Source organism: Oncorhynchus keta, chromosome 25 (assembly GCF_023373465.1).
Source record: "Oncorhynchus keta strain PuntledgeMale-10-30-2019 chromosome 25, Oket_V2, whole genome shotgun sequence".
Taxonomy (NCBI): Eukaryota; Metazoa; Chordata; class Actinopteri; order Salmoniformes; family Salmonidae; genus Oncorhynchus; species Oncorhynchus keta.
The window spans coordinates 33,881,019-33,906,059 of NC_068445.1; the positions used below are offsets into that span (position 1 = coordinate 33,881,019).

At 42.0% G+C, this 25,041-nt stretch overlaps 2 protein-coding genes across 3 annotated transcripts in view; one reads left to right on the plus strand and one right to left on the minus strand.

The window, feature by feature from the left end:
• Positions 1–437: 437 nt before the first annotated feature.
• LOC118358551 (RAB7A-interacting MON1-CCZ1 complex subunit 1-like) lies at positions 438–6,416 on the minus strand. The gene is made up of 6 exons (XM_035736502.2): positions 6,262–6,416; positions 5,199–5,308; positions 3,660–3,806; positions 3,177–3,308; positions 2,947–3,061; positions 438–2,787 (listed from the first exon to the last, which is right to left on the minus strand). The coding sequence occupies exons 1-6, from the start codon at positions 6,353–6,355 to the stop codon at positions 2,552–2,554; spliced, it is 834 nt and encodes a 277-aa protein (XP_035592395.1). The 5' UTR covers positions 6,356–6,416; the 3' UTR covers positions 438–2,551.
• Positions 6,417–10,605: 4,189 nt separating this feature from the next.
• LOC118357963 (succinyl-CoA:3-ketoacid coenzyme A transferase 1, mitochondrial-like) overlaps positions 10,606–25,041 on the plus strand; it is a 130,153-nt gene continuing 115,717 nt past the window's right edge. The window contains exons 1-4 of one of the 2 annotated variants that reach the window (XM_052479132.1): positions 10,606–10,805; positions 13,439–13,547; positions 17,132–17,222; positions 24,798–24,933. In XM_052479132.1, coding sequence (XP_052335092.1) covers positions 10,704–10,805; positions 13,439–13,547; positions 17,132–17,222; positions 24,798–24,933 — 438 coding nt within the window. In that variant the 5' untranslated portion in view covers positions 10,606–10,703. The remainder of the gene's footprint in view (positions 10,806–13,438; positions 13,548–17,131; positions 17,223–24,797; positions 24,934–25,041) is intronic. The other variant, XM_052479131.1, reaches the window with a different exon arrangement.

Consider the following 25,041-nt stretch of genomic DNA (forward strand, 5'->3'; position numbering starts at 1 on the left):
ATCTCGGAAAATATTTGTAACCTTGTATTTCTTGTTGACGAAATTCATGCTTGTTTGTTTTTTGAGCTGGCGCCTAATTGACTCACATTCACTCCTTGAAGACGAGCTCTATGGAAATTAGCTTTCTGGGCAGGGCATTATTTAAACTGCAGTAACCATTGAGCATTATCCGGAAGGAGGTAAACAGCAACAATCTAGTAAATTCCTGATAAAGCAGGCGAGTTTCGGTGAAGTGGGTACCAGAAGGGATTGTGGAAGTCAAGTCGAGATAAGGTCAACAGTTTAAAGAGAGAAGAAACCTCTTGGGAGGGAGCTCAGAGGGGCCGCCACATCGAACCTCGAACTACAGTTCTGTCTCACATACACACCCATGAAGGTTCTAGACGTAGGCAGGGCTATGATAATACCAATAAGAGGAATACTGAATTCTTGCCAAGCAACATAGATGGATTGTTTATTTGAGTCATATAAGGAGGTGACTCCGCCTATTCGGAAAGTGTAAATATACCGAACAAAAACATCAAAGCAACATGTAAAGTGTTGTCAACGTTGAGAACAGAGTGCCCCATAGTGGCAGTTGGGTTATGATATGGGCAGGCATAACGAACACAAACACAATTGCATTTTATCGATGGTAATTTGAATGCAGAGGTACCGTGATGAGAACCTGAGGCCAATTGTCGTGCCGTTCATCACTCACCATCACCTCATGTTTCAGCTTGATAATGCATGGCCCCATGTCGCAAGGGTCTGTAAATAATTATTTGAAGCTGAACATTTCCCAGTTCATCCATGGCCTGCATACTCACCAGACATGTCACCCATGTTCGGGATGCACTGAATTGACGTGTACGACAGTGTGTTCCAGTTCCCAACAATATACAGTAACTTCGCACAGCCATTAAAGAGGAGTGGCACATTCCACAATCAACAACCTGACCAACTCTATGCAAAGGAGATTGCGCTGCATGAGGCAAATGGTGGTCACACCAGATACTGACTGGTTTCTGATCCACACCACTCCTTTTTTAAGGTATTTGTGACAAAGATCATATCTGTATTCTTAGTCATGTGAAATCAATAGATTAGGGATTCATTAATTTACTTCAATTGACTGACTTCCTTATATAAACTGTAACTCATTAAAATAATTGTTTTTTGTTCAGTATATACGCTTATGTAACTTGTATTTTGTCTCTGCAGCTGTATGACCCAATGGGATAAATAAACTTGGCTTGAACCTTTTGTCGTCGTCCATTTGAGTAATTACTATTTGTTAAGAACGTAACCGGGTAAACAGACCCAAAAGCCTGCCGGTGCATTTTCACTGGTGTATGCATGCTCTTGATCATTGATGTATTTCCTTCCACTGAAGCACCCGTCTCTGAACTAACTAGACTCCTTCTACCTGCTTTCGATGTGACAACAAGGCGTCTTAGCTATCCTCAATGTGCTAAACATTACTTATCAAAGCTCAAATCGGTACTGTGAAATAGAAGTTGAAAGCAAATCTGACATTTCTTGTTGCCGCCATAGAGAATAGTAATTTTTATGTCTGTGATAGAATGGGCAGCACCATTATGGCTACAGCCCACAGGAATCCCCACTCAGTTGACTACTTTAAAACGGCGGAAGCCCTCAATGGCGCTGCCCATGCTAAATCTGCCTTTTGATCACTAGAGGCCTCGATCATTCTCCGAGTTTACAAAAATTCCCCACTACCTTGGAGAGGTGCATTGTGGTTATTGTAGTTGTTTTTTTTTTACTACACATTTTAATCCAACATATTTATTTTCAATGACGACAAAAAAAATATGAAATGTTTTTTTTTCTTCCAAAAAGAAACACAGAATCTGCATTTACATGCATACTATCAAAATATCAAAGTTCCTGTCACTGGGGCATTACTATTTGTCCAAGTGAGGTCAATTTTCTTTAAGAAAAAAAAAAAAGAGTTGCATATTACAAAGCAGATGTTTCAACAAAAAAAAAAAACTGTACATACTCGAAAATGGTCATGAATAATTCAGTCACCAACTCTGCTCAATATATATATATATAAATGCAATTAAATTTAAAACATAACAAAAATAATTAAAACAATAAATAAAAGTTGCTGTGCAATGTTTCATTACAAGCTAGATTATGATTCATCTTCAAACAATACCTTTTTTTTTTTTTTTTTTACAATTTAATTAGTTAATAATCTTATTTTAATATAATTATTATTCTACCACATTCTCAGAGCAAAACACATGCCCAACCAACAGTCTGAAATCTGGAAGATAAGTGCTTCTTGCAGGAGATGGGGAGACTCACATTTCATTTCATTAACATCCCTCCCTACCCTAGCCCTTCATTCTTTACCTACCCTTGACCCAAACTTCATCCCATCAGTCAGCCAGAGCCTTTCAGAACAGAAAGAAGTTCACCCTAGAAACTGATCCATCAAATTCCTCCTCCCGTAATGCTTAGCATTACAATGTGGGGTTTGATAATCTGATCCCAGATCAGTGCCTAAAGGAAACTTGTACCCATAGCCCTCCCCGGTTCACTGTAAGATACTTAAGATTTCCTTGGCATTCTCTGTGTTCCAGCCCTGGCCCTGAAGAGGGCCGTCACAGACAAGCACGTATTTGTGCAGGATCTGCGTCCCAATGTCCCGGAAGTGAAGCCGGTCCTCTTTGCGTTCCGTGGAATCCACGCTGCAGTCCTCGTACTTCACTGCCCAGAAACACATCTCCCCTATGTACATCATCGTCAGCAGGTGGGTGTCTGAGAAGATGCCTATTGGAAAATAAATAAAAACATAAATAACCATGTTTTTTCATCCTTTTATGAGAAATTAAGAAAACGTTTGTCTGCATAATGTCAAAACAAACATGTAACATTAACAAAATAAACAGGCCACAACACATGTATAACATATAGTGGTTCTATGTTTACCTTCAGCCAGGAAGTTGGCAGTAGCAGAGTCGTGAAACACCACCCCATCGTTGAGCTTCACGGAGTTCCTCACCTGCAGCATCCTCATTAGGTAACGTACACCCTCCTGAAGACACTGCAACCAGACAGACAACACTGCATGAACAACAGGCATAAGGAATCCAACTCTAATAGTAGCAGTTGCACTACAATTCAAGTTTGGACTTATATGTAAAGTTAAATGGCCATACCTTCAGGAAAGTGGCTTTGTTCTTCTTGATCCACTGCTTACGTTGGTGGAGTGTGTGGCAGTACATGTAAAGCAGTGCTCCACGTCTCCAGTAGAGGCACTCTAACACCTCTAGCCCCAGCACTGACTGCACCTGGAACAAGGACAGCTGTCACTAAACAGTCTGTGTGTGTCACCGGAGGATGGTGACACCTTAATTGGGGAGGATGGGCTCGTGGTAATGGTTGGAGCTAAATAAGTAGAATGGTATCAAATACATCATACACATGGTTTCCATGTGTTTGATACCATTCCATCCACTCCGTTCCAGCCATTATGAGCCATCCTCCCCTCAGCAGCCTCCACTGGTGTGTGTATGGTGTGTAAATCTACTGTTATTTTCATGTAGTGAACAAAATACTCAATGCATAGGGTATAAGGCCCTATGCACATGCATTGCCCTTGAGGAGCAGGCTGAATATCTTTTGCACAAAGGCACACACACCTCTTGGGCCGGGACCAGTCTACCGGCCAACACCTCTGGCTCTGTGAGGTCCTGCAGCAGCTGTTGGATCTTAAAGGGTGAGCAGTCCTCTGGGAACTCCTGGTCCACCAGCTTGTTTTCCTCATAGAATGTGATGTCCAGGATCACCTACACACACACTAGTGTCATTCTTTACTTTTAAAAGGCCCAGTGCAGTCAAATGTGATTTCCTGTGTTTTATATACATTTCCACACTATGAGATTGGAATAATACATTGTGAAAATGATGATAATTCCCTTTAAGTGTAAGAACTCTGGTGACATCACCATGCAGTAAATTAGTTAATAGACCAATAAATAAAAAATAAATAAAAGTTCCAAACCTCTACCAACAGTTAGTTTTCCCCTTACCACTCAGACCATCTTAGGACAATTCTTGCTTGAGAAATTATTCTTGGCTAAGAAGCTGTTAATTTTTAAAAACCATATATATATTTTTTTTTTTACAAAATTCACAGTAAGGTACTTTAATGTTACCGATAAATTAATTGATACTGAGATAAAAGAAATGGCAACATTTTACACAAATATAATTAAACAGTAATAGTTTTGCAATTAATCTATTCAGCCATGCTCTTTCGCTAACATTTATGACAAGAGTAACATGGTCGGCCGGCCTTCAACTCTAATGCAGGTGAATTGCAGACTGTGGGCCAACAACCTTGAATAAGACAAATGTCTCTGTGTCTCCAATAGGCTGTCTGCAACTCTGCTATGATGGGTGTGGATGATGCGGATAACTCAGACAGACCGTGGGTTGGGCGTTATGTCAATGTCATCAACAGGACAAGTCACTTGGTTCATCATCAGCACTGCACTTTGAAGTTGGAATTCTAATATTTTGAACTCTTCTAGATTTCCACATTTGTGGAATAATCCCACTTTTTAAAGTGCATCTTCGCATCATTTCTTCATTTGAAAGTAATGACTGATTTTCTACGCTCTGACAGGTGAAAGGATGAAAGAAACATTCCATTCACTACCAGAGCAGTGATTGGGCTACTTCAAGGACATGAGGAAGGGTGCATTTAATTTGTGAACCGAGTCTGTCACAGAGGATAGTGGTCAGTTGAAAGTTCCCGCGTCAAGGAAGGACAACAAGTGTGTCGGCTCTTTCACACCTTCAGGCTCGCGTCATTGGATGACTTAACAAAATAGAATACTGTTATCCTATTTCAAAACAGCAGGTGGAATAACTACTTGAACACAAAATTACACTTTGCTTGCCTCGTGAACCATGCTGGGCCTGCCATATATCACCAAAACAACAATCTGTTTGGTTCTACGAGGCTACCTATTTGCAACTAACAAGGCCTGAACACATGAAGTCTACCATTTACATTCAGGCCACTTGCCTGCCTACCTACCTACCTGACTGAACAGGATTATCAGAGATGAAGGGAACTTGGATGGTATGGTAACACATTTGAATTCACACCAAGCCTAAAACATTTTGTCTAGAATCTAGCTACTACATTAACATTCAATGAACTGCAATACCTGAGTGTAATCCTGAAGCAGTTTAGGCAGACTGTTACTCTCCCCCCCTTGTCTGTAAAAGCTTTTCAACTTGTCTAGTATCGAAGAAGCATTCTGTAAATAGTCATCATCTAGGAGAAAATAAAGTTGTTTAATATGTATTACAGGTCTAACTATGTCCAAACATTACATCTCATGCTTACAGAGTTTAATGTATCATTTAACGTGTTAGTTTAAAACACACTGATCATTTCTATGGACTTGTTGATAATGTGTTTTACAGTGGCATGATAATGGCATAAAATGTAAGTAGCTGCCCTTTGAGATAGTCAATAAAGAAGATGATCTAGCCATGTCCATCCGGCCACCATTGTATACAGTATTATGACAGTCTAGACTAGTTGACAAAATCAAGTTCATTGGAAAATAATAGTTGGCCAGTAAGCCAAGAACATACAAAGTGGAACACTTTTAGGTACCTACATCCAAGAACCCAGAATAGCCTAGATACATTGGTCAAGCAATCTGCAATAACATTATGCATTGAATGTTTGAAAAGTAACGGCTCAATACCCTAGCTCAGCATCTTTGTCGACACATTAACACCAGTTAGCCAGCTATCGCTAACGTTACCTAGCTAACGTTACTGTACCACATAATGAATTCAGTTAAATTCAAAACGGTTTTTTGGGCATGGTAAACATGTTTACATTGCCAAAGGAAGTGAAGTAAACAAACAAAATGTAAAACAATTAGCTAACTAGTTAGGGACCATGTTAGCTCGCTAACTAGCTAACGTGGCTAATCACATTAACTTTAGCTACGTTATCCAGCAAACACAGCTAGCTAGCGAATGTATGCAATGAGTCATATTGTTTACTGTTGTTGTTTCAACTCTGACTAGCTAGTTTATCTACCTTGGTCTGTGTTTTATCATAAAATATTTCTGGTGATATGGTAACGTTAGCTAACGTAGCTAACTAACTAAGCCAGATGTGAAGAACTTTCAACTGAACAAACTGAAGGTGCATCGACATTAGCTACCTTTCATTACAAATTATTGTTTTAACAGTGTACACCTTACCTTGTTTCTCGGTTCTGAGGCTGGCGCACTTATTGTCCAACTCAAAAATCCTTCTCTCCAGTTCGAACGCCTGTCTTCTGCAGTCGTCCGCCATGACTAAAACACTGTCACGTGACGCTATGATGATCCATTCACATGGTGAACGTGTTTATTTTATTATCTGGGGCAGGTTTCATGCCACTATTCTAAAATCTGCATTAAGAAAATATGAGCGTTTTCCCATCAAACGGATTTGTGCGTTGTGACGTATAAACACGAAATGTACTTTTTCAATTATGTTTTCATGAACCGAATAAAAATCTAAAATTAGTTGTGCTTCCATTGCATTTTCGACTCTACCTATGGTTTTGGTACATACACTGTTGCGTTAAATAGCAAAGGTGCCTACATGTGCTCTTGCCAACAGTTTGCAGATAGACTACAGTGCGGCTAGGATGTGTGGGTAGGCTCCTCTACATGATGAGATTATTATGGATAAGAGCGAGAATATTTGTATTCGTCAAACATCGATCATCATGTTACCAGAATAAAACCATCGATATGTATTGTAAAGGAGCATCAAACTCATCACCATGCACTTTCACCACCATGTGAAGTTAATCATAAGGTATTCTTCTATAATATTATGGTTGTCTGCGAACACACGTTCATCATAATTTATGTAACCTGTTGCCTAATAAACTGTATGGTTACCCAAATTGTAATGCGAGAACTATCATCGTGGGTCTCCAAATTTACTTCGATATATGATGGTTATTATATAAATATTTGAGCATAATTGCGTTTCCACCTCCATATCTCGTATAATTTTTTATTTTGACGACATTTGGAAAGATCACCGAAATGTACTTTAATCGCATAAAAAGGTTTGATGGAAACCTGGTTAGTGATCCAATACATGTTTGCTCCAAATATATCAATTTATTTGTGCCCTCTGTCAATTGCAAATCCATATTTTTTCAATAAACCCGAATGAAATACACCCGCCGACTGTTTCGCGTGTGCCAATTGAATCTCAACAAGGAAACAAACTGTATTTGATTGGATTTCAGCAAATAAAGGCACGCAACGACAGAGAAGAAACATAGGTACAAGGTTAGCTTTTCATATAAACTCAGCATAAAAAGAAACGTCCTTTTTCAGGACCCTGTCTTTCAAAGATAATTAGTAAACATCTAAATAACTTCACATATCTTCATTGTAAAGAGTTTAAACACTGTTTCCCAATTAACCATAAACAATTAATGAACATACACCTGAACATACAATGAACAATTCATGAACAATTAATGAACATACACCTAACGGTCGTTAAGACACTAACAGCTTACAGATGGTAGGCAATTAAGGTCACATTTTTGATAACTTATGACCTAAAGAAGCCTTTCAACTGATTCTGAAAAACACAAAAAGAAAGATGCCCAGGGTCCCTGCTCATCTGTGTGGATGTGCCTTAGGCATGCTGCAAGGCGGCATGAGGACTGCAGATGTGGCCAGGGCAATACATTGCAATGTCCGTACTGTGAGAGGCCTAAAACAGTGCTACTACAGGGAGACAGGATGGACAGCGGGTCGTTCTAGCAGTGGAAGACCACGTGTAAAAAACCCACACAGGATCAGTACATCTGAACATCACACCTGCAGGACAGGTACAGGAAGGCAACAAGAACTACCCGAGTTACACCAGAAACGCACAATCCCTCCATCAGTGATCAGACTGTCTGCAATAGGCTGAGAGCGGCTGGACTGAGGGCTTATAGGCCTGTTGTAAGGCAGGTCCTCACCAGATATCACGGGCAACAACATCGCCTATGCCTCACCAGGGTTGATGGTCGGATTAATGTTTATCTTAGAAGAAATGAGCGTTACACTGAGTTCTGTACTCTGGAGCGGGATCGATTTTGGAGGTGGAGAGTCAGTCATGGTCTGGGGCGGTGTGTCACAGCAACATCGGACTGAGCTTTTTATCATTGCAGGCTTTCTCAACGCTGTGCGTTACAGAGAAGACATCCTCCTCCCTCATGTGGTACCCTTCCTGCAGGCTCATCCTGACATGACCCTCCAGCATGACAATGCCACCAGCCATACTGCTCGTTCTGCGCGTGATTTCCTGCAAGACCGGAATGTCAGTGTTCTGCCATGGCCAGCAACGATCCCATTTAGCATGTCTGGGACCTGTTGGATTGGAGGGTGAGGGCTAGGGCCATTCCCCCCAGAAATGTCTGTGAAATTGCAGGTACCGTGGTGGAAGAGTGGGGTAACATCTCAGCAATTTTGGTGCAGACCATGAGGAGGAGATGCACTGCAGTACCTAATGCAGCTGGTAGTCACACCAGATACGGACTGATACTTTGGATTTTGACCCCCCTCCCCCCTTTGTTCAGGGTCACATTATTCCATTTCTGTTAGTCACATGTCTGTGGAACTTGTTCAGTGTATGTATGTTGTTTAAACCTCTCTGGAATATGTGGGAGGGTAGCGTCCCACCTCGCCAACAGCCAGTGAAAGTGCAGGCTGCCAAATTCAAAACAACAAAAATCTCATAATTAAAATTCCTCAAGCATACATGTATTTTACACAATTTTAAAGATAACATTTTCGTTAATCCAGCCACAGTGTATGATTTCAAAAAGGCTTTACAGCAAATGCACCACAAACAATTATGTTAGGTCACCACCAACTCACAGAAAAACACAGCCATTTTTCCAGCCAAGGAGAGGAGTCACAAAAAGCACAAATAGAGATAAAATTAATCACTAACATTTGATGATCTTCATCAGATGACACTCATAGGACTTCATGTTACACAATACATGTATATTTTGTTCGATAAAGTGCATATTTATATCAAGAAATCTTTATTTTACATTGACGTGTTACGTTCAGTAGTTATAAAACATCCGGTGAAAGTGTAGAGAGCCACATCAATTTACAGAAATAGTCACCATACATGGTGATAAAAATACAAGTGTTATACATGGAATTAGAGATATACTTCTCCTTAATGCAACCGCTGTATCAGATTTCAAAAGAGCTTTACGGAAAAAGCAAACGATGCAATAATCTGAGTACAGCTTTCAGACAACAAAGCAGCAAATAAGATATTTGCCATATTGTGTAGCAAACACTAGTCAGAAATAGTATTATAAATATTCACTTACCTTTGATGATCTACATCCGAATGCACTCCCAGGAATCCCAGTTCCACAATAAATGTTTGATTTGTTCGATAAAGTTCATCATTTTTGTCCAAATAGCTTCTTTTGTTAGGGCGTTTGGTAAACAAATCCAAACGTGCGTCCAGGTCCAGCCGAACGTCTGACGAAAAGTTCAAAAAGTTCCGTTACAGCCCGTAGAAACTTGTCAAACTAAGTATAGAATCAATCTTTAAGATGTTTTTAACATAAATCTTCAATAATGTTCCAACTGGAGAATTCATATGTCTGTAGAAAAGCAATGGAACGAGAGCTAACTTTCTCGTGACTGCGCGTCAGAGCCTGTGGCACTCTGCCAGACACCTGGCTCAATCCCCTCTCTTTCGCCCCCACTTCACAGTAGAAGCCTCAAAGTTCTAAAGACTGTTGACATCTAGTGGAAGCCTTGGGAAGTGCAATATGACCCCATTTACACTATATTGGAATGGCAAAGAGTTGAAAAACTACAAACCTCAGATTTCCCAATTCCTGGTTGAATTTTTCTCAGATTTTCGCCTGCCATATGAGTTCTGTTATACTTACAGACATCATTCAAACAGTTTTAGAAATTTCACAGTGTTTTCTATCCAACAATACTAATATGCATATATTAGCATCTGGGACAGAGTAGCAGGCAGTTTACTCTGGGCACCTTATTCATCCAAGCTACTCAATACTGTCACCCTGTCAGCAAGAAGTTATTAATCTTATGTTAATACAAATATTTACACATGTTAAGTTTTTTGAAAATAAACGCAGTTGACAATGAGATGACTTTTTAAGTTTATTTTAAGGTATTGATCTTGGGCGAATCTATGTCGTTGGAGCTGAATTCCACAAAGCCTGGTCTCTGCTCCACTCTGTTGGTGGAGTTCATCAGAAACTTCCTTCACCATGGAGTGAGTTTTAGTCAACGAGGTCCAGCCGAAAAACAACTATTAACAGGTAAATCTAGAGAGGAAGAGAGAGGCATATATATATATATATATAAAGGGGGACATATGTATTTATATTACGGACTCGTCTCTAGCCGCGAATCAGTTAAATTATAATGAGCGAGCCGAGCCTCTTTTGCTCGCGTTGATCGTGCTCCGCTAGCCCCGCCCCGCCCCTCTCCTTCTTGCTTTAGTGTCATTTTACCAGCTGGGACTGTGAGTTCCAGCAAAGTCTGATCACACATGCACGCCATAACTCAACCGCCTCACATTGCTCATCATTTAGGAAAGCCTGTTGGTTAGCTTCAAAAACATGGCGGCCCTTAAAATATTATCACGAGCGGATACTGTATTCTTCAAAAACCTATCTGCCACCTGCATACCCAATTTGAACTTCACCCATTCCTTGAACAAGGTTAGTATCGACATGCGTCAATGAAATAGACCAAATACAAACATGCATCCAGTTAGATAGACACATTGGGAAGCGTTGCTTTTTTTTGTGCGATTGTTTATTTTAAGCCTGCTACGTCAGGTTAGTGCGAATGTGTCATATGGCACCTTCTATTTTAACCCCTAAATTGTTCTCTGAAATGCAATTGAAATCAAAATTCATAATTTGCATTTACTGTTGGCTACGATCAGCGTATACTTGGCTACTGATCCGTTATGTTATACCTCAACACTACCGACCCCTTTCATAAATGTTCGTGATGTCTGATGCTTCCATTCCATGATCCATGTTTGCTATTTCCCGTCCTGGTATCTTAGTAGCCCATATGGTGGCTAGCAGTAGACACTACTCTGTCACCCATTAAAAACTCACATGACCTTGGCTGAGAAAGGGACCTTGGATTTCAATTTAATGTGTCCATTTGTTTGTTTTGCCAGTATCATGCGTTTTATGTTTACAGTAGATAGTTCCCATTTAAGACACTCGCTCACCCCCAAGGTCCAACTATATTACGATCGATTGGGGAACATATCTAGTGAATATATTTGGAAGTTATTGATGTTGACTACCGATATTTTTTTCTCTCTCCGTAATGGTCCTCTAAATCGTAAAGAATTCACCCTACCAACATAGCAACACACATAAGCCTAAGAATGTTGGTAATTGACATCGCGCTGCAGGTTGCAACCCAGTTCCCCCGGACCCTTTGCGTGTCACACGCACTAAGGACAGCCAGAAGTAGAGACATGTAAAAATGCAGTGCAGAACAGTCTCTGTAAAGTATAGTCTACAGGTAGTATAATAGAAAATAATGTACACAGTTCTCCGATAAGGGTGTTGTTTAATCATGTGTTTGCATTTCGGTTTTGGAAGTAGTGAATTGGAGGGTATACACAGTACACACCCCAATGTTTCGATAATTACAGTCTGACGCCATGCTAGTGTTGTTCAATCCATTTTATTGTGCATCGCTTCACCTATAGAAGTTGGCCTCAGTGTGCAGGAATCCTTTTATATTCTTATGTTTTCGCCTCCTTGTGTCACATGTTATGCAGTTGCTTTTGTTTGGCTTTGTTGCCACAGTACAGTTTGTAGTTAGACCTCAGATAAGTTGTTGTAGGTTATAACAGTAAACAGAGCTAATGGTCGTTAATCGCCCTGAAAGGTTCTGTCTAGGTCAAGACTACAGCCTAAATACAAGATGCTGGTCCTAGGTTAACAGTCAAGCCTATTTTGTGAAATGTTTTCCTTCTGGGAGCATTTTCCTCGCGCTTGATTGGTCATAATTGCTGATTCGCTATTGACAATTCATTTTTACATGAGCTGAGGTCAAAATCAAGCCACTTAGTTCATAATAGTTATTTGACATATCTTCTATTTGGTCACAAATCCACCCAGAATATAGTTCCTCCCCAAAAGTTTGGTGGATCATAATAGAGCGAAAGGTGTGATAATGGGTGAAAACTAAAACTGGTCATAGGTTAATACAGACTAATGCGTTAACTACATCAGGGGGGATTGCAGACCTATTCATTTGATTTATAACAAGAGGTTGATTACACGTCACTAATATCAGAGCTTAGAAGAACTAGCCTATAATGGACTGTGTTGTTTTGTCAGGGACATTCTCAGATCCACCAGACTGCCTCATTCCCCCAGTGAACCTTCCATCTACACTAGTGCAGTACGGTGGATATAATTAGCTACAGCAGAGGAGTTAAAGGATGAGCGAATGGTGGGTTAATGGCAGAAAATGAAAGGCTTGATGAGGTTAAAGGGTCTCCGTCTGCTCTCCACGTCTCAGCTGGAGGAATATGCTTCCTGGCAGAGTTCCAATCCAAGCAGTTCAAGACTGTCTGCTTGCCACTCTTACTCTAGCTGAGAAAGTGTTGTGAACTGGACATATCTCTTTTGTTTGTTGTACTTTGCCTGCCTGGTCCATCTTTTCTGTGTTGTAACTGAATACATTCTATACTCTTGGTGTTGGTTTTTATCTCACTGCACATAATGTGAAGTGCTGATTTTGACCCAGCCTTATCTGTGATGGAATGCTAGCACTGGGGAAATTCCACATTAACAGAGTGATGCTGAAACTAAGATTAAAAAACGTTATAAAATTAAATGTATGCCAAACAAAATCCAATGATCGCAAAGTTAAACAAACCATAGAACTCTATGCACAAGGACTAGTTTTAACAATTTACACAGCATTTAACTAAAACACATTTACTTGAAGAACAGTGCAGATGCAAAGTTTAGTAACAGAATATCGGATTGTGCTGTTTTTGCCGTCCGTCTGTTACCAAACTTAGCATCTGCACTGTTCTTCAAGTAAATGTGTTTTTGTGTAAATTGTAAAAAGTAGTGCTTATACACTGAGTTGTATGATTTGTTAAACTTTATTTGGCATTCCGTTACCGTGGAAAGATCGGAGTGGAATTTCCAGGATCTTTTGTTTTTCATTACTCCCCAGCACACATCTTATTCTGAGAGGAGGTGAATCCACCTGTGAGAAGAGTACTGAATATGGTAAAGTATTATTGAATGCTGCCAGAGTTTGTCTAACTGTGGGACTGTTCCTCTGTGTCCCCCAGATGTGTGGCTGCTCCTTCTCCACCTCCAGTCAGAGAAAGTCACAGTTCTACACAGACCCCACAGAGGCTGTGAAGGACATCCCCAGTGGAGCCACCATCCTAGTGGGAGGTAAGATCAGGAGACAGTGAAGACTTCACTGTGGGCTCTGAAAGGGCTTTTCCCTGGGATGCCTTGCAAATGCACCACTGAAGACTGTTTACGCCTGGACATTTACATGTACATTTTAGTCATTTAGCAGATTCTCTTATCTATAGCGACTTACAGAAGCAATTAGGGTTAAGTGTCTATGCCAAGGGCTTGTCAACAGATTTTTCACCTAGTCGGCTCAGGGATTCGAACCAGTGACCTTCCGATCCTGGACAAACCCTCTCAACCGCTAGGCTAAGATTTATAAGAATTGGATAGGAGTGTAAGCAAAATGATGGACATTTCACCTCTCCTATCAGAGAGCAAAGTGGGGATATTATGTTATTTCTAATACGTGCACGATACAGTACTGTACCAGTCAAAAGTTAGGACACCTACCTGATCACACTCAACACACACATATACAGTACCAGTCAAAAGGTTGGACACACCTACCTGGTCACAATCAACACACACACATATACAGTACCAGTCAAAAGGTTGGACACACCTACTCATTCAAGCATTTTTCTTTATTTGCACTATTTTCTTTATTGTAGAATAATAGTGAAGATATCAAAACTATGAAATAACACATATGGAATCATCTAGTAACCAAAGAAGTGTTATATAAATCAAAATATATTTTAGATTCTTCAAAGTAGCCACCCTTTGCCTTGATGACAGCTTTGCACACGCTTGGCATTCTCTCAACTAGCTTCACCTGGAATGCGTTTTCAACAGTCTTGAAGTAGTTTCCACATATGCTGAGCGCTTGTTGGCTTCTTTTCCTTCACTCTGCGGTCCAACTCATTCCAAACCATCTCAATTGAGTTGAGGTCAGGTGATTATGGAGGCCAGGTCATCTGATACAGCCCCATCTCCTTCTTGGTCAAATAGCCCTTACACAGCCTGGATGTGTGTTGGGTCATTGTCCTGTTTAAAAACAAATGATAGTCCCACTAAGCGCAAACCAGATGAGGTCGTATCGCTGCAGAATGCTGTGGTAGCCATGCTGGTTAAGTGTGCCTTGAATTCTAAATAAATCACAGACAGTGTCACCAGCAAAGCACCATCACACCTCCTCCTCCATGCTTCACAGTGGGAACCACATATACAGTGTCTCACAAAGACACAGAGGACATATTTCCAACGGTCTAATGTCCATTGCTCGTGTTTCTTGGCCCAAGCAAGTCTCTTCTTCTTTTTGTTGTCCTTTAGTAGTGGTTTCTTTGCAGCAATTCGACCATGAAGGCCTGACTCACACAGTATCCTCTGAACAGTTGATGTTGAGATGTGTCTGTTACTTGAACTCTGTCAAGCATTTATTTGGGCTGCAATATCTGAGTCTTGTAACTCTAATGAACTTATCCTTTGCAACAGGTCACTTTGGGTCTTCCTTTCCCATGGTGGTCCTCATGAGAGCCTGTTTCCTTGTAGTGCTTCAAGGTTTTTGCTACTGCAAAAGTTCTTGGAATGTTCCGTATTGACTGACTTACGTGTCTTAAAGTAATGATGGACTGTCATTTCTCTTTGCTTATTTGAGCTGTTCTTGCCATAATATGGACTTGGTCTTTTACCAAGTAAGGCTATCTTCTGTATACCCAACCGTACCTTGTCACAACACAACTGATTGGCTCAAACGCATTAAGACATTCCATAAATGAACTTTTAACAAAGAACACCTGTTCATTGAAATATATTCCAGATGACTACCTCATGAAGCTGGTTGAGAGAATGCCTAGAGTGTGCAAAGCTGTCATCAAGGCAAAGGGTGGTTACTTTGAAGAATCTAAAACATATTTTTGATTTAGCACTTTTTTTCTTATTACATGATTCCATATGTGTTCCATATGTATAGTTTTGATGACTTTACTATTATTCTACAATAAAGAAAATAGTACAAATAAAGAAAAACCCTTGAATGAGTAGGTGTGTCCACACCTAAATATGTGGACATCCTTTTAAATTAGTGGATTTGGCTATTTCAGCCACACCCGTTGCTGACAGATGTATACAATCGAGCACACAGGCATGCAATCTCCATAGACAAACATTGGTAGTGGAATGGCATTACTGAAGAGCTCAGTGACTTTAACGTGGCACCGTCATAGGATGCCATCTTTCCAACAAGTCAGTTCGTCAAATTTCTGCCCTGCTGAAGCTGCCCATCAACTGTAAGTGCTGTTATTGTGAAGTGGAAATGACTCGGTGCAACAGCGGCTCAGCCGCAAAGTGGTAGGCCACGCAAGCTCACAGAATGGGACCCCCTAGTGCTGAAGTGCGTAGCGTGTAAAAATTGTCTGTTCTCGGTTGCAACACTCACTACCGAGTTCCAAACTGCGCCTGGAAGCAACGTCAGCACAAGAACTGTTCATCGGGACCTTCATGAAATAGGTGTCCATGATCAAGCAGCCGCTCACAAGCCTAAGATCAGCATGCACATTGCTAAGCATCGGCTGGAGTGGTGTAAAGCTCGCTGCCTTTGGACTCTGGAGCAGTGGACATGCTTGAGTGATGAATCATGCTTCACCATCTGGCAGTCTAACGGATGAATCTGGGTTCGGCAGATGCCAGGAGAACGCTACCTGCCCCAATACATAGTACCAACGGTAAAGTTTGGTGGAGGAGGAATAATGGTCTGGGGCTGTTTTTCATGGTTCGGGCTAGGCTTCTTAGTTCTACAGCGTAAAATTACATTCTAGACGATTATGTGCTTCCAACTTTGCGGCAACAGTTTGGGGAAGGCCCTTTCCTGTTTCAACATGACAATGGCCCCGTGCACAAAGCGAGGTCCATACAGAAATGGTTTGTCGAGATCGGTTTAGAAGAACTTGACTGGCCTGCACAGAGCCCTGACCTCAACCCCATCGAACACCTTTGGGATTCATTTGGAACACCGACAGTGAGCCAGGCCTAATGGCCCAACATCAGTGCCCGACCTCACTAATATTCTTGTGGCTGAATGGAAGCAAGTCCTCTCAGCAATGTTCTAACATGTAATGGAAAGCCTTTCCAGAAGAGTGAAGGCTGTTACAGCAGCAAAGGGGAGACAACTCCATATTAAGGCCCATGATTTTGGAATGAGATGTTCGACGAGCAGGTTTCCACATACGGTTGGTCATTTTACATTTTTTATTTCACCTTTATTTAACCAGGTAGGCAAGTTGAGAACAAGTTCACATTTACAATTGCGACCTGGCAATGTAGTGTATCTCCTACAATTAGGCTAGGGAGACACTTGTGTTATATGATCCAAGTGTAGTTTTTCTGTAAAAACTGTTTCTCAGTGGGAGAAATGTTCATTCACATATTGCCTTGTTTGCTGTTCTTAGATAATGGACCATGCTCTCAATTTTAGCTGCTCTGTCTGAATCATTCTGCGTCATTGTTAAGGAAGGCCCGACAGACTGGGCTGCTATGACAGATTCCATATGTCATAATAATAGAATTGGGCTTGTGCTTGTTTCCACTCTGTAAGGAAGGCCTAACTGTACAGGGTCATTTTCCAAGGTAAATAAGTCATTAATAGAAATGACTGCAAACATTTACGTTTCTCTCTCCAGGGTTTGGTTTGTGTGGTATTCCAGAGAACCTTATCAACAGTTTATTAAAGACTGGCGTGAAGAGCCTTACAGCCGTCAGCAACAATGCTGGGTAAGTGCGTGTGCGTCTGTCTGTCTCTCTGTGTGTGTGTGTTTGCACACACATGCAGGTTTTTATTTGATTTATTTCACCTTTATTTAACCAGGTAGACTAGTTGAGAACAAGTTCTCATTTGCAACTGCGACCTGGCCAAGATAAAACATAGCAATGTGAACAGACAACACAGAGTTACACATGGAGTAAACAATTAACAAGTCAATAACACAGTAGAAAAAAATAGTCTATATACAGGTGCCTGTGTGTAACCCAAAACCATGGATTGAATTTCCATCTCGACCCTCGTTTACTGCTGTTAAGAAAATGCCTGTGTTTCCTAATGCTAGTTAGAATCTGTTTTAAATTACAGGCCTCCAACTATGATAGTATCAAACATTTTAAACTGTTTCTCGTAAAGATGCCCTGCGTGGGATCATGGGGGATGCCCTGCTGATCTAAAGTCCGTTATAGGCTTTACCCCCCTAATGGTTAACCCCCTAGAGTTGATGTCCGTGGCATTGGATGGGTCTCAACCCACCGCATCCTTCCGCATCTGCCTTGAATGCTGGCAGATCCACAGTGGTGTTTGTCAGACCATGAGACTAATCCCGAAAATCGGTCTTCTCACGAAACGTCTGATCGGTTTGGCCTAAAAAATATTATTCTCCGTTTTGTTCTACGACTTCCAAAAGCGTCACAGGACTCGTCTGAGATCGGTACTGCAGATCTGCCAACCTCTGTCTGTAGTGTTGCACAGTTTGGGCTACACACTAATATGACCCTTCTATGGAAAGGTGAGTCTCTCTCAAACATGTACATGTTGCTCTAGCCACTCTACTCATGTTGCTCTAGCTACTCATGTTGCTCTAGCTACTCATGTTGCTCTAGCCACTCTACTCATGTTGCTCTAGCCACTCTACTCATGTTGCTCTAACCGTGGGACTGGCAACCTGTAATGTAAAGTTGTGGGACAGTGAATCTAATAATAGCAGTATTCAGTGTGTTAGTTTATAAAGAGATTCATTTAGCACATCTCAGACATGCCACAGGAGCTGGATAAAATAATATAACAACAAAAAGAAAGTGAATGCCCAAGAAACAATATTGAAAATTAAAAGAAAGTGAACTCCCAGTGTATCCTTTGGCCGTAAAGTGATTTAATTTGGTTTGTTTGAGGCCTTTGTCTGATTTCATTGGCTTATATTTGGTACAATTTCCTGGTTATACTTGGCTGTCAGGTTTAATTTCAGAGTGCAAACATCCACTGCCTTTTCCCCTGCAGCTCTTTCTTTGCATCTATCTATACCTAATCTCTTTGACAGAAACCTGAAGAACCAGTCATTTTAGAGTTAAAATCCTTTGGATTTTTTAAGTTCAGGCTACAGGCCTATACTCGACCCAGATTAGACATTTGACATTTCTACTCGTCAGACAATCGTCCGGAATCTGAGAGTGAATGGTTTTTAGGCTATCGACATAACTCTGGAAAGAGTCATTATCTTTTCCATTATCTCAACACTGAAACTTTAGGAGAAGCGAGAGAAATGATAGGACCATGAGAACTGCTGCTCTTCTTTTCTCTGAACCCCGTGGAGTCTCCCCCTCTCTGTTTCTCTTGCTCTCTGTTTTTCTGTTTCTCTCTGTCTCCCTCCCTCTCCTTCTCTCCCTCTCAGATACACTGGATCCTTTATGTAGGGTGTTATATGAGACGGGAACCTCACGTGTGCACTAGGGCGACCCACTGAGCTTTCATAGGAGGACACTTTACCAACTGGAGGGAACTTTGTTTTATTCTCACTCCATAACCTTTTTATGGAGTTACTGTACAACAGACACATCACACTGTTAATGACATAAGATGTTGTAAGCACTAGTACAACAGACACATCACACTGTTAATGACATAAGATGTTGTAAGCACTAGTACAACAGACACATCACACTGTTAATGACATAAGATGAAAGCACTAAACATTCATGCCAGCACAGTTCAAACAGTGTGTTTTATTTTGTAGGAAAGGTTTGAGTTCAGCCCAGGTGTTGAAGAAAGAGCAGTCAGAAGCATCTGCCCTTGATTGAAAACACTGTCCATTTTGATCTAATTTCTTCAGCTAGAGTGGAGTGAACTGCTTGTAAACTGCTTGTAAACTGCTTGCGGAATAATTTGAAATACTCAGTACCGCATGAAACCGCAGTCTAAACATCTGCACACCAAGTTCTTAACAACTGTGTTTAGTTTGTTGAGCTCTGTCAACAGAATTGTATTGGAGGTACAGAATGTAAGATTGCATGTGGGGGTTATCATTTATCCAATATAAATTATTCTTGACAATTGCTCCTCCACATTTCGAGATAATGATTCATTTGGAAGTGTGTGCTGTGGGCTGCACATTCAAACTCCCCTATTTCAGAAACAGGAGTACACCTGTTCTGCACAGTTTGATATGGAAATTATAAAAAGATAAGAGCAGAAAGCTCTCTCTCTCTCTTTCTCTCTCTCTCTCTTTTATTTATATATATGACATGCAGTATACTGCTGACTTGTCTATATTAGCTGAACTAAAGTAGACATGATTGTGTGTGTGTGTGTGTGTGGTGTGTGTGTGTGTGTGTGTGTCACGGGACTTGATAACTGTGTTGTTGGTGTTCTGAGCATTCTTGGCCTAGATGGTGTGAGTAAGCTGACCTAGAAGTTGTGTGAAGGACAAAGCCTGTTCTTTCCAGTCCCAAACCTTCCCCAACATTAGCAACGTGACTGGGAGATCTTTAACTCACACCAAATATTTTATCCAACTAGATTTGATCGTAAGAATAAAGAGATGTGATTAGTAGACTATGATTATGCACAAGTTTTCACATTCATTACGAATACATCTTAATTATCCCTAAATTAACTATTTAGTGTAGTCTTGAGTTTCATGAAGCCAATATATGCACTTCTGTCTTGCACTTGTTAATCGTCTTTAGTGAACTGCTTATATGGGTCGAGAAACAGTTGAGATTAGACCAGCTTTAGTTTCACCACTCAGGCACAAGACAGGCAGGTGACACATTGCTACCTGGAGTTAAACATCATTGTTTTATTTACCCCAATTCACTTCCATTAGTTAATGACTAACACTCAGAGGCTATTGTGGTAGCCCCAGCTTTTCTTCGTCTTGGCAATTGGGTAGTTTCTATACCCTCTTTGAGGCAGCCTTGTAAACCATTGTGACTGCTCTCTTCACAGCAAATCAAATGTTATTTGTCACATACACATGGTTAGCAGATGTTAATGCGAGTGTAGCGAAATGCTTGTGCTTCTAGTTCTGACAATGCAGTAATAACCAACGAGTAATCTAACCTAACAATTACACAACAACTACCTTATACACACAGTGTAAAGGAATGAAAGAATATGTACATACAAATCTATGAATGAGTGATGGTACAGAATGGCATAGGCAAGATGCAGTAGATGGTATAGAGTACAGTATATACATATGAGATGAGTAATGTAGGGTATGAAAACATTATATGAAGTGGCATTGTTTAAAGTGGCTAGTGATACATTTTTTACATACATTTTTCCAATATTAAAGTAGCTGGAGTTGAGTCAGTGTGTTGGCAGCAGCCACTCAATGTTAGTGGTGGCTGTTTAACAGTTGGATGGCCTTGAGATAGAAGCTGTTTTTCAGTCTCTCTGTCCCTGCTTTGATGCACCTGTACTGACCTCGCCTCCTGGATGATAGCGGGGTGAACAGGCAGTGGCTCGGGTGGTTGTTGTCCTTGATGATCTTTATGGCTAACCTGTGACATCGGGTGGTGTAGGTGTCCTGGAGGGCAGGTAATTTGCCCCCGGTGAGGCATTGTGCAGACCTCGCTACCCTCTGGAGGGCCTTACGGTTGTGGGCGTAGCAGTTGCCGTACCAGGCGGTGTTACAGCCCGACAGGATGCTCTCGATTGTGCATCTGTAAAAGTTTGAGTGTTTTTGGTGACGTGCCAAATTTCTTCAGCCTCCTGAGGTTGAAGAGGCGCTGCTGCGCCTACTTCACCACGCTGTCTGTGTGGGTGGACCAATTCAGTTTGTCCGTGATGTGTATGCCGAGGAACTTAAAACGTACTACCCTCTCCACTACTGTCCTGTCGATGTGGATAGGGGGGTGCTCCCGCTGCTGTTTCCTGAAGTCCACGATCATCTCCTTAGTTTTGTTGACATTGAGTGGGAGGTTATTTTCCTGACACCACACTCCGAGGGCCCTCATCTCCTCCCTGTAGGCCGTCTCGTCATTGTTGGTAATCAACCACTGTAGTGTCGTCTGCAAACTTCATGATTGAGTTGGAGGCGTGCATGGCCACACAGTCATTAGTGAACATGGGGTACAGGAGAGGACTCAGAACTCATGCTTGTGGGGCCCCAGTGTTGAAGATCAGCGGAGTGGAGATGGGGGCACCACCTGGGGGCGGCCTGTCAGGAAGTCCAGTACCCAGTTGCACAGGGCGGGGTCGAGACCCAGGGTCTCGAGCTTGATGACGAGTTTGGAGGGTACTATGGTGTTAAATGCTGAGCTGTAGTCGATGAACAGCATTCTCACATAGGTATTCCTCTTGTCCAGATGCGTTAGGGCAGTGTGCAGTGTGGTTGCGATTGTGTCGTCTGTGGACCTATTGGGGCGGTAAGCAAATTTGAGTGAGTCTAGGGTGTCGGGTAGGGTGGAGGTGATATGGTCCTCTCAAAGCACTTCATGATGACGGAAGTGAGTGCTACGGGGCTGTAGTCGTTTAGCTCAGGTACCTTAGATTTCTTGGGAACAGGAACAATGGTGGCCCTCTTGAAGCATGTGGGAACAGCAGACTGGGATAAGGATTAATTGAATATGTCCGTAAACATACCAGCCAGCTGGTCTGGGGATGCCGCCTGGGTCTGCAGCCTTGCAAGGGTTAACACTTTTTAAAATGTTTTACTCACGTCGGCTGTAGTGAAGGAGAGTCCACAGGTTTTAGTAGCGGGCCGTGTTAGTAGCACTGTATTGTCCTCAAAGCGAGCAAAGAAGTTGTTTTGTCTGTCTGGGAACAAGACATCCTGGTCCACGACGGGGCTGGTTTTCTTTTTGTAATCCGTGATTGACTGTAGACATACCACATACCTCTCGTGTCTGAGCCGTTGAATTGCGAATCTACTTTGTCTCTATACTGACGCTTAGCTTGTTTGATTGCCTTGCGGAGGGAATAGCTACACTGTTTGTATTCGGTCATGTTTCTGGTCACCTTGCCCTGATTATAAGCAGTTGTTTGCTCTTTCAGTTTCACGCGAATGCTGCCATCAATCCACGGTTTCTGGTTGGGGAATGTTTTAATAAACGCTATGGGTACAACATCACCGATGCACTTGCTAATAAACTCGCTCACCGACTCAGCGTATAGCAGTAGCTCACTCCAGTCTTTCAACTCGCAAAGACCATTGAAGTGGGAAAAATGTAACTATCTGAAGTCGCCCAACAACCAAACCACTTATGATGGATCATGTTTCGTTATATCTTAGAATGGAAGAAGCAATCCTAGTATAAACTCAAGTGACCTTGTTATGCCTTGCCTGCAGAAGTCCAGCTGTTTCAGTGTGTCTCTGTATCTGTGTATGGTTGTGGTTGTGGCTGCCTGTCAGAGAGAGGTCTGGTGCTCCTCCTCCTCCTCTTCCTGTGACCTTAAGTAACCATTTTGGAGTAATGTGAGCCCTGTACAAGACACAATGGATTAAAGGAAGGGATAAAAAGAGGGGGAAGGAGAGAGTTGAAGAAAGATGAGAAGGGAATCAACTCTACAGTGGGAGGGAGAGAGGGAATGCATACTGTAGGTTCATTGTATGCATTCCCTCTCCATTGCTCTGCTTTTTCACTTTGCAGACAGATTCATAACTGAAATCAAATTTTAGGATGTTTTACTAGATCGTTGCACTTGGTTAACATTCACAGTAGCTTATTCACTGAGCTGGGAAACAACAACAACACCACAGTAGCTTATTCACTGAGCTGGACACATCCACACCACAGTAGCTTATTCACTGAGCTGGGAAACAACAACAACACCACAGTAGCTTATTCACTGAGCTGGACACATCCACACCACAGTAGCTTATTCACTGAGCTGGACACATCCACACCACAGTAGCTTATTCACTGAGCTGGGAAACAACAACAACACCACAGTAGCTTATTCACTGAGCTGGACACATCCACACCACAGTAGCTTATTCACTGAGCTGGACACATCCACACCACAGTAGCTTATTCACTGAGCTGGGAAACAACAACAACACCACAGTAGCTTATTCACTGAGCTGGACACATCCACACCACAGTAGCTTATTCACTGAGCTGGACACATCCACACCACAGTAGCTTATTCACTGAGCTGGACACATCCACACCACAGTAGCTTATTCACTGAGCTGGACACATCCACACCACAGTAGCTTATTCACTGAGCTGGACACATCCACACCACAGTAGCTTATTCACTGAGCTGGACACATCCACACCACAGTAGCTTATTCACTGAGCTGGACACATCCACACCACAGTAGCTTATTCACTGAGCTGGACACATCCACACCACAGTAGCTTATTCACTGAGCTGGACACATCCACACCACAGTAGCTTATTCATTGAGCTGGACACATCCACACCACAGTAGCTTATTCACTGAGCTGGACACATCCACACCACAGTAGCTTATTCACTGAGCTGGACACATCCACACCACAGTAGCTTATTCACTGAGCTGGACACATCCACACCACAGTAGCTTATTCACTGAGCTGGACACATCCACACCACAGTAGCTTATTCACTGAGCTGGACACATCCACACCACAGTAGCTTATTCATTGAGCTGGACACATCCACACCACAGTAGCTTATTCACTGAGCTGGACACATCCACACCACAGTAGCTTATTCACTGAGCTGGACACATCCACACCACAGTAGCTTATTCACTGAGCTGGACACATCCACACCACAGTAGCTTATTCACTGAGCTGGACACATCCACACCACAGTAGCTTATTCATTGAGCTGGACACATCCACACCACAGTAGCTTATTCACTGAGCTGGACACATCCACACCACAGTAGCTTATTCACTGAGCTGGACACATCCACACCACAGTAGCTTATTCACTGAGCTGGACACATCCACACCACAGTAGCTTATTCACTGAGCTGGACACATCCACACCACAGTAGCTTATTCACTGAGCTGGACACATCCACACCACAGTAGCTTATTCACTGAGCTGGACACATCCACACCACAGTAGCTTATTCACTGAGCTGGACACATCCACACCACAGTAGCTTATTCACTGAGCTGGACACATCCACACCACAGTAGCTTATTCACTGAGCTGGACACATCCACACCACAGTAGCTTATTCACTGAGCTGGACACATCCACACCACAGTAGCTTATTCGCTGAGGTGTAAACACCACAGTAGCTAGACCATGAATAACGCAACAAACCTTTTTTTGTTGCAATACTGTGTTTGTGTGTGCTTAGTAACCTGTGCATAGTAACCTGTGTAGTAACTTGTCTTGTCTCCCTGCAGGGTGGATAACTTTGGGCTTGGTCTGCTCTTACAGACCAAACAGATCAAGAGGATGATCTCCTCCTATGTGGGAGAGAACGTTGAGTTTGAGAGGCAGTACCTGTCTGGGGAGCTGGAGGTGGAGCTAACTCCACAGGTAACACGCAAGCCAACGCACACTTCATTCCTTTGATAGTTTTCCCATTCTACTTATTGGGAGTGAGATGCATTAGTGGTGGAGGTTTTGAATGTTCAGGTTCAGTGA

Bases quoted from the DNA above. Each gene is read 5' to 3' on its own strand.
- LOC118358551 (XM_035736502.2), bottom strand. From the start codon at position 6,355: ATGGCGGACGACTGCAGAAGACAGGCGTTCGAACTGGAGAGAAGGATT. The intron at 5,309-6,261 runs GTAAGGTGTACA...ATTTTCTCCTAG, and splicing joins CCTCAGAACCGAGAAACAAG to ATGATGACTATTTACAGAAT. The intron at 3,062-3,176 runs GTATGGCCATTT...GTCTGGTTGCAG, and splicing joins ACAAAGCCACTTTCCTGAAG to TGTCTTCAGGAGGGTGTACG.